The 13958-nt window shown below is 56.7% G+C and overlaps 1 protein-coding gene across 1 annotated transcript; it reads right to left on the bottom strand.

The window, feature by feature from the left end:
• Positions 1 to 598: 598 nt before the first annotated feature.
• LOC149999799 (uncharacterized) lies at positions 599 to 10041 on the bottom strand. The gene is made up of 4 exons (XM_090290187.1): positions 9072 to 10041; positions 1653 to 1742; positions 886 to 994; positions 599 to 761 (listed from the first exon to the last, which is right to left on the bottom strand). Exons 1-4 carry the CDS (start codon positions 10039 to 10041, stop codon positions 599 to 601), a joined length of 1332 nt encoding a protein of 443 aa, XP_090146313.1.
• Between the last annotated feature and the right edge of the window lie 3917 nt (positions 10042 to 13958).

Here is a 13958-nt window from a genome sequence, read left to right as displayed (position 1 = left end):
AGTTGAAACAGTTGACCTGGCTTCTGGTTCAGACTGGGTGACCCATGAGGCTGTGGTCCCCAGGGGGGCTTGGGAGTCGGTCAAAGTTGCAGAAGGTGTGCTGGTCTCTGCCCCGGAACTAGTGGCCTGTGAGGTCACCACCCCCGGTACAACAGGATGGACAGTCCTAGCTGGAGCCGTTGGACTGGGTTCTGCCCCAGGACTGCTGGCCGCCAAGGGTGCGCTCTCTGATTCACTATGGGAAACACTGGGAGTTGTCTGGGCAGAAAGTGGGCTGGTATTTGCAGGATGGGTGACCAGAGAGACTCTTGTACCTGGTTCCTCAGGGGAAAGGGTCAGAGTTGGAACAGCTGAACTGGCTCCTATGGTCTCCGGTCCATGTGGGGCGTCAGTCGCGGTTGGAAAAGTTGTACTGAACTCTGCCTCAGAACTGGTGACCAGTGAGCTCACTGCCCCTGATACGTCACGGGAACCAGTCAGAGTTGGCTCGGCCGAACTAGCCTGTGCTGCAGGAAGGGTAACCCCTGAGGCCGTGGTTGCTGGTTCATTAGGAGAACGGGTCAGAGGTGGAGTAACCACACTGGCATCTGTCCCAGAACTAGTCACCGGCGAGGTCACCATATGTGGTACAGCAGAGGATGTAGGTACACTTGGAACAGCTGAACTGGCTTCTGTCCCACGACGGGTGGCCGTTGAGGGCGTGCTGCCCGAACCGCTGTGGGAAACGCTGGGAGCCGTCCTGGGAACAGTTGGGCGGGACTCTGCAGGTTGGGTGACCAAGGAGACCTTTGTGTCTGGCTCATGCAGGGACTCAGTCAGAGCTGGAAAAGTCGTACTGGGTTCTCTTGCAGAACTACTGGCCAGGGAGGTCGCCGTAGTGAGTACCTCAAGTGAGACGGTCGTTGTTGGTGTGCTGGGACTGGCTGCTGCCTCAGGGCTGGTGGCTGCTGAAGGTATGGTGTCCGATTCACTATGGGAAACAGGCGGGGTTCTCCTGGAAACAGAGGTGCTGGTCTTTGGGGAATGGACCCATGAGGCTGTTGTGTCTGGCTCACGAGGGGAGACTGTTAAAGTTGGAACAGCTGGACTGGCTTCGGTGGTCTCCAGTCCATGTGGGGAATCAGTCGGACTTGGAAACGTGGTATTGAAGTTTTCCCCAGAAATAGTGACCGGTGGGATGACGTGCCCTGGACCCGTGGAGGAGACAGCCGGAGGTGGAACAACGGAACTGGTCTGCAGCCCAGGATGAGTGGCCAATGAGGCTGTGGTTGCTGCTTCACCGGGAGAGAGAGTCGGACTTGGAGCACCTGTAGGGGCTTCTGTCTCAGCGCTAGCGGCCCGTGGTGTCATCGTGCCTGGCACACCAGGAGAGACCGTCACAGCCGGAACCGCCGAACTGGCTTCTGTGCCAAGGCTGGTGACCGGTGAGGGTATGCTGTCCAATGTACCGTGGGAAGAAACGGGCATTGCGTTGGACACTGTTGGGCTGGTCTCTACAGCATGGGTGGCCAATAGGGCTGTCGTACCTGGCTCACCAGAGGAATCAGTCAGAGTTGAAACAACTGGACTGGCTCCTGTCCCGTAAGGCACGGTCCATGAAAGGGTGGTCTCCGGTTGATCTGGGGAAGTGGTCAAAGACGGAAAAGCTGTACTGGTCTCTTCCCCAGAACGAGTAGCCTGTGAGGTCCCCACCGCTGGTACAGCAGGAGAGACCGCCCTGGCTGAAGCAGCAGAACTGGATTCTGCCGCAGCACTGGAGGCCGTTGAGCTTGTGCTGTCTAATCCGCCATGGGACACACTGGAAGTTGCTTGGGAATCAGTTAGGCTGGCCAAGGAAGGATGGGTAGAAACTGTTGTGCCTGGCTCCCCAGGGGACGCGGTCGGAGTTGAAACAGTTGACCTGGCTTCTGGTTCAGACTGGGTGACCCATGAGGCTGTGGTCCCCAGGGGGGCTTGGGAGTCGGTCAAAGTTGCAGAAGGTGTGCTGGTCTCTGCCCCGGAACTAGTGGCCTGTGAGGTCACCACCCCCGGTACAACAGGATGGACAGTCCTAGCTGGAGCCGTTGGACTGGGTTCTGCCCCAGGACTGCTGGCCGCCAAGGGTGCGCTCTCTGATTCACTATGGGAAACACTGGGAGTTGTCTGGGCAGAAAGTGGGCTGGTATTTGCAGGATGGGTGACCAGAGAGACTCTTGTACCTGGTTCCTCAGGGGAAAGGGTCAGAGTTGGAACAGCTGAACTGGCTCCTATGGTCTCCGGTCCATGTGGGGCGTCAGTCGCGGTTGGAAAAGTTGTACTGAACTCTGCCTCAGAACTGGTGACCAGTGAGCTCACTGCCCCTGATACGTCAGGGGAACCAGTCAGAGTTGGCTCGGCCGAACTAGCCTGTGCTGCAGGAAGGGTAACCCCTGAGGCCGTGGTTGCTGGTTCATTAGGAGAACGGGTCAGAGGTGGAGTAACCACACTGGCATCTGTCCCAGAACTAGTCACCGGCGAGGTCACCATATGTGGTACAGCAGAGGATGTAGGTACACTTGGAACAGCTGAACTGGCTTCTGTCCCACGACGGGTGGCCGTTGAGGGCGTGCTGCCCGAACCGCTGTGGGAAACGCTGGGAGCCGTCCTGGGAACAGTTGGGCGGGACTCTGCAGGTTGGGTGACCAAGGAGACCTTTGTGTCTGGCTCATGCAGGGACTCAGTCAGAGCTGGAAAAGTCGTACTGGGTTCTCTTGCAGAACTACTGGCCAGGGAGGTCGCCGTAGTGAGTACCTCAAGTGAGACGGTCGTTGTTGGTGTGCTGGGACTGGCTGCTGCCTCAGGGCTGGTGGCTGCTGAAGGTATGGTGTCCGATTCACTATGGGAAACAGGCGGGGTTCTCCTGGAAACAGAGGTGCTGGTCTTTGGGGAATGGACCCATGAGGCTGTTGTGTCTGGCTCACGAGGGGAGACTGTTAAAGTTGGAACAGCTGGACTGGCTTCGGTGGTCTCCAGTCCATGTGGGGAATCAGTCGGACTTGGAAACGTGGTATTGAAGTTTTCCCCAGAAATAGTGACCGGTGGGATGACGTGCCCTGGACCCGTGGAGGAGACAGCCGGAGGTGGAACAACGGAACTGGTCTGCAGCCCAGGATGAGTGGCCAATGAGGCTGTGGTTGCTGCTTCACCGGGAGAGAGAGTCGGACTTGGAGCACCTGTAGGGGCTTCTGTCTCAGCGCTAGCGGCCCGTGGTGTCATCGTGCCTGGCACACCAGGAGAGACCGTCACAGCCGGAACCGCCGAACTGGCTTCTGTGCCAAGGCTGGTGACCGGTGAGGGTATGCTGTCCAATGTACCGTGGGAAGAAACGGGCATTGCGTTGGACACTGTTGGGCTGGTCTCTACAGCATGGGTGGCCAATAGGGCTGTCATACCTGGCTCACCAGAGGAATCAGTCAGAGTTGAAACAACTGGACTGGCTCCTGTCCCGTAAGGCACGGTCCATGAAGGGGTGGTCTCCGGTTGATCTGGGGAAGTGGTCAAAGACGGAAAAGCTGTACTGGTCTCTTCCCCAGAACGAGTAGCCTGTGAGGTCCCCACCGCTGGTACAGCAGGAGAGACCGTCCTGGCTGAAGCAGCAGAACTGGATTCTGCCGCAGCACTGGAGGCCGTTGAGCTTGTGCTGTCTAATCCGCCATGGGACACACTGGAAGTTGCTTGGGAATCAGTTAGGCTGGCCAAGGAAGGATGGGTAGAAACTGTTGTGCCTGGCTCCCCAGGGGACGCGGTCGGAGTTGAAACAGTTGACCTGGCTTCTGGTTCAGACTGGGTGACCCATGAGGCTGTGGTCCCCAGGGGGGCTTGGGAGTCGGTCAAAGTTGCAGAAGGTGTGCTGGTCTCTGCCCCGGAACTAGTGGCCTGTGAGGTCACCACCCCCGGTACAACAGGATGGACAGTCCTAGCTGGAGCCGTTGGACTGGGTTCTGCCCCAGGACTGCTGGCCGCCAAGGGTGCGCTCTCTGATTCACTATGGGAAACACTGGGAGTTGTCTGGGCAGAAAGTGGGCTGGTATTTGCAGGATGGGTGACCAGAGAGACTCTTGTACCTGGTTCCTCAGGGGAAAGGGTCAGAGTTGGAACAGCTGAACTGGCTCCTATGGTCTCCGGTCCATGTGGGGCGTCAGTCGCGGTTGGAAAAGTTGTACTGAACTCTGCCTCAGAACTGGTGACCAGTGAGCTCACTGCCCCTGATACGTCAGGGGAACCAGTCAGAGTTGGCTCGGCCGAACTAGCCTGTGCTGCAGGAAGGGTAACCCCTGAGGCCGTGGTTGCTGGTTCATTAGGAGAACGGGTCAGAGGTGGAGTAACCACACTGGCATCTGTCCCAGAACTAGTCACCGGCGAGGTCACCATATGTGGTACAGCAGAGGATGTAGGTACACTTGGAACAGCTGAACTGGCTTCTGTCCCACGACGGGTGGCCGTTGAGGGCGTGCTGCCCGAACCGCTGTGGGAAACGCTGGGAGCCGTCCTGGGAACAGTTGGGCGGGACTCTGCAGGTTGGGTGACCAAGGAGACCTTTGTGTCTGGCTCATGCAGGGACTCAGTCAGAGCTGGAAAAGTCGTACTGGGTTCTCTTGCAGAACTACTGGCCAGGGAGGTCGCCGTAGTGAGTACCTCAAGTGAGACGGTCGTTGTTGGTGTGCTGGGACTGGCTGCTGCCTCAGGGCTGGTGGCTGCTGAAGGTATGGTGTCCGATTCACTATGGGAAACAGGCGGGGTTCTCCTGGAAACAGAGGTGCTGGTCTTTGGGGAATGGACCCATGAGGCTGTTGTGTCTGGCTCACGAGGGGAGACTGTTAAAGTTGGAACAGCTGGACTGGCTTCGGTGGTCTCCAGTCCATGTGGGGAATCAGTCGGACTTGGAAACGTGGTATTGAAGTTTTCCCCAGAAATAGTGACCGGTGGGATGACGTGCCCTGGACCCGTGGAGGAGACAGCCGGAGGTGGAACAACGGAACTGGTCTGCAGCCCAGGATGAGTGGCCAATGAGGCTGTGGTTGCTGCTTCACCGGGAGAGAGAGTCGGACTTGGAGCACCTGTAGGGGCTTCTGTCTCAGCGCTAGCGGCCCGTGGTGTCATCGTGCCTGGCACACCAGGAGAGACCGTCACAGCCGGAACCGCCGAACTGGCTTCTGTGCCAAGGCTGGTGACCGGTGAGGGTATGCTGTCCAATGTACCGTGGGAAGAAACGGGCATTGCGTTGGACACTGTTGGGCTGGTCTCTACAGCATGGGTGGCCAATAGGGCTGTCGTACCTGGCTCACCAGAGGAATCAGTCAGAGTTGAAACAACTGGACTGGCTCCTGTCCCGTAAGGCACGGTCCATGAAGGGGTGGTCTCCGGTTGATCTGGGGAAGTGGTCAAAGACGGAAAAGCTGTACTGGTCTCTTCCCCAGAACGAGTAGCCTGTGAGGTCCCCACCGCTGGTACAGCAGGAGAGACCGCCCTGGCTGAAGCAGCAGAACTGGATTCTGCCGCAGCACTGGAGGCCGTTGAGCTTGTGCTGTCTAATCCGCCATGGGACACACTGGAAGTTGCTTGGGAATCAGTTAGGCTGGCCAAGGAAGGATGGGTAGAAACTGTTGTGCCTGGCTCCCCAGGGGACGCGGTCGGAGTTGAAACAGTTGACCTGGCTTCTGGTTCAGACTGGGTGACCCATGAGGCTGTGGTCCCCAGGGGGGCTTGGGAGTCGGTCAAAGTTGCAGAAGGTGTGCTGGTCTCTGCCCCGGAACTAGTGGCCTGTGAGGTCACCACCCCCGGTACAACAGGATGGACAGTCCTAGCTGGAGCCGTTGGACTGGGTTCTGCCCCAGGACTGCTGGCCGCCAAGGGTGCGCTCTCTGATTCACTATGGGAAACACTGGGAGTTGTCTGGGCAGAAAGTGGGCTGGTATTTGCAGGATGGGTGACCAGAGAGACTCTTGTACCTGGTTCCTCAGGGGAAAGGGTCAGAGTTGGAACAGCTGAACTGGCTCCTATGGTCTCCGGTCCATGTGGGGCGTCAGTCGCGGTTGGAAAAGTTGTACTGAACTCTGCCTCAGAACTGGTGACCAGTGAGCTCACTGCCCCTGATACGTCAGGGGAACCAGTCAGAGTTGGCTCGGCCGAACTAGCCTGTGCTGCAGGAAGGGTAACCCCTGAGGCCGTGGTTGCTGGTTCATTAGGAGAACGGGTCAGAGGTGGAGTAACCACACTGGCATCTGTCCCAGAACTAGTCACCGGCGAGGTCACCATATGTGGTACAGCAGAGGATGTAGGTACACTTGGAACAGCTGAACTGGCTTCTGTCCCACGACGGGTGGCCGTTGAGGGCGTGCTGCCCGAACCGCTGTGGGAAACGCTGGGAGCCGTCCTGGGAACAGTTGGGCGGGACTCTGCAGGTTGGGTGACCAAGGAGACCTTTGTGTCTGGCTCATGCAGGGACTCAGTCAGAGCTGGAAAAGTCGTACTGGGTTCTCTTGCAGAACTACTGGCCAGGGAGGTCGCCGTAGTGAGTACCTCAAGTGAGACGGTCGTTGTTGGTGTGCTGGGACTGGCTGCTGCCTCAGGGCTGGTGGCTGCTGAAGGTATGGTGTCCGATTCACTATGGGAAACAGGCGGGGTTCTCCTGGAAACAGAGGTGCTGGTCTTTGGGGAATGGACCCATGAGGCTGTTGTGTCTGGCTCACGAGGGGAGACTGTTAAAGTTGGAACAGCTGGACTGGCTTCGGTGGTCTCCAGTCCATGTGGGGAATCAGTCGGACTTGGAAACGTGGTATTGAAGTTTTCCCCAGAAATAGTGACCGGTGGGATGACGTGCCCTGGACCCGTGGAGGAGACAGCCGGAGGTGGAACAACGGAACTGGTCTGCAGCCCAGGATGAGTGGCCAATGAGGCTGTGGTTGCTGCTTCACCGGGAGAGAGAGTCGGACTTGGAGCACCTGTAGGGGCTTCTGTCTCAGCGCTAGCGGCCCGTGGTGTCATCGTGCCTGGCACACCAGGAGAGACCGTCACAGCCGGAACCGCCGAACTGGCTTCTGTGCCAAGGCTGGTGACCGGTGAGGGTATGCTGTCCAATGTACCGTGGGAAGAAACGGGCATTGCGTTGGACACTGTTGGGCTGGTCTCTACAGCATGGGTGGCCAATAGGGCTGTCGTACCTGGCTCACCAGAGGAATCAGTCAGAGTTGAAACAACTGGACTGGCTCCTGTCCCGTAAGGCACGGTCCATGAAAGGGTGGTCTCCGGTTGATCTGGGGAAGTGGTCAAAGACGGAAAAGCTGTACTGGTCTCTTCCCCAGAACGAGTAGCCTGTGAGGTCCCCACCGCTGGTACAGCAGGAGAGACCGCCCTGGCTGAAGCAGCAGAACTGGATTCTGCCGCAGCACTGGAGGCCGTTGAGCTTGTGCTGTCTAATCCGCCATGGGACACACTGGAAGTTGCTTGGGAATCAGTTAGGCTGGCCAAGGAAGGATGGGTAGAAACTGTTGTGCCTGGCTCCCCAGGGGACGCGGTCGGAGTTGAAACAGTTGACCTGGCTTCTGGTTCAGACTGGGTGACCCATGAGGCTGTGGTCCCCAGGGGGGCTTGGGAGTCGGTCAAAGTTGCAGAAGGTGTGCTGGTCTCTGCCCCGGAACTAGTGGCCTGTGAGGTCACCACCCCCGGTACAACAGGATGGACAGTCCTAGCTGGAGCCGTTGGACTGGGTTCTGCCCCAGGACTGCTGGCCGCCAAGGGTGCGCTCTCTGATTCACTATGGGAAACACTGGGAGTTGTCTGGGCAGAAAGTGGGCTGGTATTTGCAGGATGGGTGACCAGAGAGACTCTTGTACCTGGTTCCTCAGGGGAAAGGGTCAGAGTTGGAACAGCTGAACTGGCTCCTATGGTCTCCGGTCCATGTGGGGCGTCAGTCGCGGTTGGAAAAGTTGTACTGAACTCTGCCTCAGAACTGGTGACCAGTGAGCTCACTGCCCCTGATACGTCAGGGGAACCAGTCAGAGTTGGCTCGGCCGAACTAGCCTGTGCTGCAGGAAGGGTAACCCCTGAGGCCGTGGTTGCTGGTTCATTAGGAGAACGGGTCAGAGGTGGAGTAACCACACTGGCATCTGTCCCAGAACTAGTCACCGGCGAGGTCACCATATGTGGTACAGCAGAGGATGTAGGTACACTTGGAACAGCTGAACTGGCTTCTGTCCCACGACGGGTGGCCGTTGAGGGCGTGCTGCCCGAACCGCTGTGGGAAACGCTGGGAGCCGTCCTGGGAACAGTTGGGCGGGACTCTGCAGGTTGGGTGACCAAGGAGACCTTTGTGTCTGGCTCATGCAGGGACTCAGTCAGAGCTGGAAAAGTCGTACTGGGTTCTCTTGCAGAACTACTGGCCAGGGAGGTCGCCGTAGTGAGTACCTCAAGTGAGACGGTCGTTGTTGGTGTGCTGGGACTGGCTGCTGCCTCAGGGCTGGTGGCTGCTGAAGGTATGGTGTCCGATTCACTATGGGAAACAGGCGGGGTTCTCCTGGAAACAGAGGTGCTGGTCTTTGGGGAATGGACCCATGAGGCTGTTGTGTCTGGCTCACGAGGGGAGACTGTTAAAGTTGGAACAGCTGGACTGGCTTCGGTGGTCTCCAGTCCATGTGGGGAATCAGTCGGACTTGGAAACGTGGTATTGAAGTTTTCCCCAGAAATAGTGACCGGTGGGATGACGTGCCCTGGACCCGTGGAGGAGACAGCCGGAGGTGGAACAACGGAACTGGTCTGCAGCCCAGGATGAGTGGCCAATGAGGCTGTGGTTGCTGCTTCACCGGGAGAGAGAGTCGGACTTGGAGCACCTGTAGGGGCTTCTGTCTCAGTGCTAGCGGCCCGTGGTGTCATCGTGCCTGGCACACCAGGAGAGACCGTCACAGCCGGAACCGCCGAACTGGCTTCTGTGCCAAGGCTGGTGACCGGTGAGGGTATGCTGTCCAATGTACCGTGGGAAGAAACGGGCATTGCGTTGGACACTGTTGGGCTGGTCTCTACAGCATGGGTGGCCAATAGGGCTGTCATACCTGGCTCACCAGAGGAATCAGTCAGAGTTGAAACAACTGGACTGGCTCCTGTCCCGTAAGGCACGGTCCATGAAGGGGTGGTCTCCGGTTGATCTGGGGAAGTGGTCAAAGACGGAAAAGCTGTACTGGTCTCTTCCCCAGAACGAGTAGCCTGTGAGGTCCCCACCGCTGGTACAGCAGGAGAGACCGTCCTGGCTGAAGCAGCAGAACTGGATTCTGCCGCAGCACTGGAGGCCGTTGAGCTTGTGCTGTCTAATCCGCCATGGGACACACTGGAAGTTGCTTGGGAATCAGTTAGGCTGGCCAAGGAAGGATGGGTAGAAACTGTTGTGCCTGGCTCCCCAGGGGACGCGGTCGGAGTTGAAACAGTTGACCTGGCTTCTGGTTCAGACTGGGTGACCCATGAGGCTGTGGTCCCCAGGGGGGCTTGGGAGTCGGTCAAAGTTGCAGAAGGTGTGCTGGTCTCTGCCCCGGAACTAGTGGCCTGTGAGGTCACCACCCCCGGTACAACAGGATGGACAGTCCTAGCTGGAGCCGTTGGACTGGGTTCTGCCCCAGGACTGCTGGCCGCCAAGGGTGCGCTCTCTGATTCACTATGGGAAACACTGGGAGTTGTCTGGGCAGAAAGTGGGCTGGTATTTGCAGGATGGGTGACCAGAGAGACTCTTGTACCTGGTTCCTCAGGGGAAAGGGTCAGAGTTGGAACAGCTGAACTGGCTCCTATGGTCTCCGGTCCATGTGGGGCGTCAGTCGCGGTTGGAAAAGTTGTACTGAACTCTGCCTCAGAACTGGTGACCAGTGAGCTCACTGCCCCTGATACGTCAGGGGAACCAGTCAGAGTTGGCTCGGCCGAACTAGCCTGTGCTGCAGGAAGGGTAACCCCTGAGGCCGTGGTTGCTGGTTCATTAGGAGAACGGGTCAGAGGTGGAGTAACCACACTGGCATCTGTCCCAGAACTAGTCACCGGCGAGGTCACCATATGTGGTACAGCAGAGGATGTAGGTACACTTGGAACAGCTGAACTGGCTTCTGTCCCACGACGGGTGGCCGTTGAGGGCGTGCTGCCCGAACCGCTGTGGGAAACGCTGGGAGCCGTCCTGGGAACAGTTGGGCGGGACTCTGCAGGTTGGGTGACCAAGGAGACCTTTGTGTCTGGCTCATGCAGGGACTCAGTCAGAGCTGGAAAAGTCGTACTGGGTTCTCTTGCAGAACTACTGGCCAGGGAGGTCGCCGTAGTGAGTACCTCAAGTGAGACGGTCGTTGTTGGTGTGCTGGGACTGGCTGCTGCCTCAGGGCTGGTGGCTGCTGAAGGTATGGTGTCCGATTCACTATGGGAAACAGGCGGGGTTCTCCTGGAAACAGAGGTGCTGGTCTTTGGGGAATGGACCCATGAGGCTGTTGTGTCTGGCTCACGAGGGGAGACTGTTAAAGTTGGAACAGCTGGACTGGCTTCGGTGGTCTCCAGTCCATGTGGGGAATCAGTCGGACTTGGAAACGTGGTATTGAAGTTTTCCCCAGAAATAGTGACCGGTGGGATGACGTGCCCTGGACCCGTGGAGGAGACAGCCGGAGGTGGAACAACGGAACTGGTCTGCAGCCCAGGATGAGTGGCCAATGAGGCTGTGGTTGCTGCTTCACCGGGAGAGAGAGTCGGACTTGGAGCACCTGTAGGGGCTTCTGTCTCAGTGCTAGCGGCCCGTGGTGTCATCGTGCCTGGCACACCAGGAGAGACCGTCACAGCCGGAACCGCCGAACTGGCTTCTGTGCCAAGGCTGGTGACCGGTGAGGGTATGCTGTCCAATGTACCGTGGGAAGAAACGGGCATTGCGTTGGACACTGTTGGGCTGGTCTCTACAGCATGGGTGGCCAATAGGGCTGTCATACCTGGCTCACCAGAGGAATCAGTCAGAGTTGAAACAACTGGACTGGCTCCTGTCCCGTAAGGCACGGTCCATGAAGGGGTGGTCTCCGGTTGATCTGGGGAAGTGGTCAAAGACGGAAAAGCTGTACTGGTCTCTTCCCCAGAACGAGTAGCCTGTGAGGTCCCCACCGCTGGTACAGCAGGAGAGACCGTCCTGGCTGAAGCAGCAGAACTGGATTCTGCCGCAGCACTGGAGGCCGTTGAGCTTGTGCTGTCTAATCCGCCATGGGACACACTGGAAGTTGCTTGGGAATCAGTTAGGCTGGCCAAGGAAGGATGGGTAGAAACTGTTGTGCCTGGCTCCCCAGGGGACGCGGTCGGAGTTGAAACAGTTGACCTGGCTTCTGGTTCAGACTGGGTGACCCATGAGGCTGTGGTCCCCAGGGGGGCTTGGGAGTCGGTCAAAGTTGCAGAAGGTGTGCTGGTCTCTGCCCCGGAACTAGTGGCCTGTGAGGTCACCACCCCCGGTACAACAGGATGGACAGTCCTAGCTGGAGCCGTTGGACTGGGTTCTGCCCCAGGACTGCTGGCCGCCAAGGGTGCGCTCTCTGATTCACTATGGGAAACACTGGGAGTTGTCTGGGCAGAAAGTGGGCTGGTATTTGCAGGATGGGTGACCAGAGAGACTCTTGTACCTGGTTCCTCAGGGGAAAGGGTCAGAGTTGGAACAGCTGAACTGGCTCCTATGGTCTCCGGTCCATGTGGGGCGTCAGTCGCGGTTGGAAAAGTTGTACTGAACTCTGCCTCAGAACTGGTGACCAGTGAGCTCACTGCCCCTGATACGTCAGGGGAACCAGTCAGAGTTGGCTCGGCCGAACTAGCCTGTGCTGCAGGAAGGGTAACCCCTGAGGCCGTGGTTGCTGGTTCATTAGGAGAACGGGTCAGAGGTGGAGTAACCACACTGGCATCTGTCCCAGAACTAGTCACCGGCGAGGTCACCATATGTGGTACAGCAGAGGATGTAGGTACACTTGGAACAGCTGAACTGGCTTCTGTCCCACGACGGGTGGCCGTTGAGGGCGTGCTGCCCGAACCGCTGTGGGAAACGCTGGGAGCCGTCCTGGGAACAGTTGGGCGGGACTCTGCAGGTTGGGTGACCAAGGAGACCTTTGTGTCTGGCTCATGCAGGGACTCAGTCAGAGCTGGAAAAGTCGTACTGGGTTCTCTTGCAGAACTACTGGCCAGGGAGGTCGCCGTAGTGAGTACCTCAAGTGAGACGGTCGTTGTTGGTGTGCTGGGACTGGCTGCTGCCTCAGGGCTGGTGGCTGCTGAAGGTATGGTGTCCGATTCACTATGGGAAACAGGCGGGGTTCTCCTGGAAACAGAGGTGCTGGTCTTTGGGGAATGGACCCATGAGGCTGTTGTGTCTGGCTCATGAAGCGAAACAGTCGTGGTAGGAACAATGGTATTCACTTCTGCTGCAGCTTGAGTGACCCGTGAATCTCTGCCTTTTTGTGCATGCAGGTAATCAGTCATAGTTCGATAAGTTGTAATAATTTCTGCACTTGAATCGGTTACCTGTGAGATTTCTACCTCTGTTTCACCTGGGTAATATGGCAAAGTTGAAGTAATGGAATTGTTTTCTTTCCCAGGCTGATTAACCATTGAGACTGTTGTACCTGGTTCACCACGTGAGTCAGTCAGAGTCTGAATATCTGGTCTGCTTTGAACTCCAGAACTAATATCTAGTGACGTCGCCAACCTTGACATACTCGGGGAGACAGTTGAAGTTGGAATGGTTGAAGTGCTCTTTGTTCTCACCCATGAGGCTCTAGTCTCTGGTTCATCTCTGGAACTAGTCAGAGTTGAAATAAGCATACTTGTCTTTGTCCCGGGACTAGTAACCAGTGAGTTCACCATCTCCAATACATTAGGGGAGACATCCAAAGTTGAAACAGCTAAACTGACTTCCTCTGCAGACCTGGTAACCATTGCAGGTGTGTTGTCTGATTTACTATGGGAGACATTCAGGGTTGCCCTGGAAACAGTTGGGCTAGTCTCCGCAGGATGGAGGACCCGTGATGTTGTGGCCTCTGGCTCACCCAAGGAAATGGCCAGAATTGAAACAGCTGTACTGGTCTCTTCCCCAGAACTAATGGCCACTGCAGGTGTGGTCACTGATCTTCTACTGAACATGGATGGGGTTGTCCTGGAAACTGCTGTGCTGCTGGTGTCTCCGTCAGGTCTGCTGGCCAAGGAGGCTGTCATCCTCAGAACATCAGGGGATGCATCTGGCGTCGTGATGATCGCTCGTGTTGTGCCTGTGCTGGTCATCGTACCTGATGTCCTGAGAACAGTCAGCATTCCCAAAGTGGGATTAGAGACTCTGGTGGTCGAAGTCACTGCGGTGGTGGTCTGTGCCCTCTCCGTCCCTCCTGTTGGTAGTCCTGTGAATTTTGGGATGGACACACAATTTAGACAGAATGATTACCACTTACTGGATTGGCAAGAGCTTTTTTTTCCTCCACATGAGGAAAGGGAGAGAAATGCTTCTGCCCAAAATATACCTTCAGTGCCTCTGGAACGGGGAATGGAATTGTGATTGGTATTCCCCTACCTTCCCTGTATTGTCTTGGGCTGTAACTCCCAAGTTGACCATTCCCTGCTCCCAAATGTTTTCTGTACTTCTATCCTCTGAGTCTTTGTTCAGGCAGTTTTCTGTGCTTGACATGACCCTCTCTCTTCAGATGGCTTACTTTCTGTTCTACTTCAAATTCCAGCTCAAATCAACATTTACAAATTCATGTCAAAATTCAGTTCTCCCTTCTCATAGTCTCCTTATCATATTGTCTGAGCCTGCACTGTACCATACTTTACAGTTTCCTTGGTAATGGCATATAGTAGGTGCTCAGCAGATATGTGTTAATTAGTGAATGAATTAATGAAGGAACACAAGGATAGATTTATACATAGGCAGGTCTCCTCTCACTTGAGAGAGGTCATGTATCATGTGCTAAAGAGCTTGGTTTCTGGAA

The sequence above is a fragment of the Furipterus horrens genome, unplaced genomic scaffold (genome assembly GCF_987537825.1).
Source record: "Furipterus horrens unplaced genomic scaffold, mFurHor1.1.pri manual_scaffold_10, whole genome shotgun sequence".
Classification (NCBI taxonomy): domain Eukaryota; kingdom Metazoa; phylum Chordata; class Mammalia; order Chiroptera; family Furipteridae; genus Furipterus; species Furipterus horrens.
The sequence above is the reverse complement of the archived record's forward strand: the minus strand, read 5'-3'. Positions and strand labels throughout refer to the sequence as shown.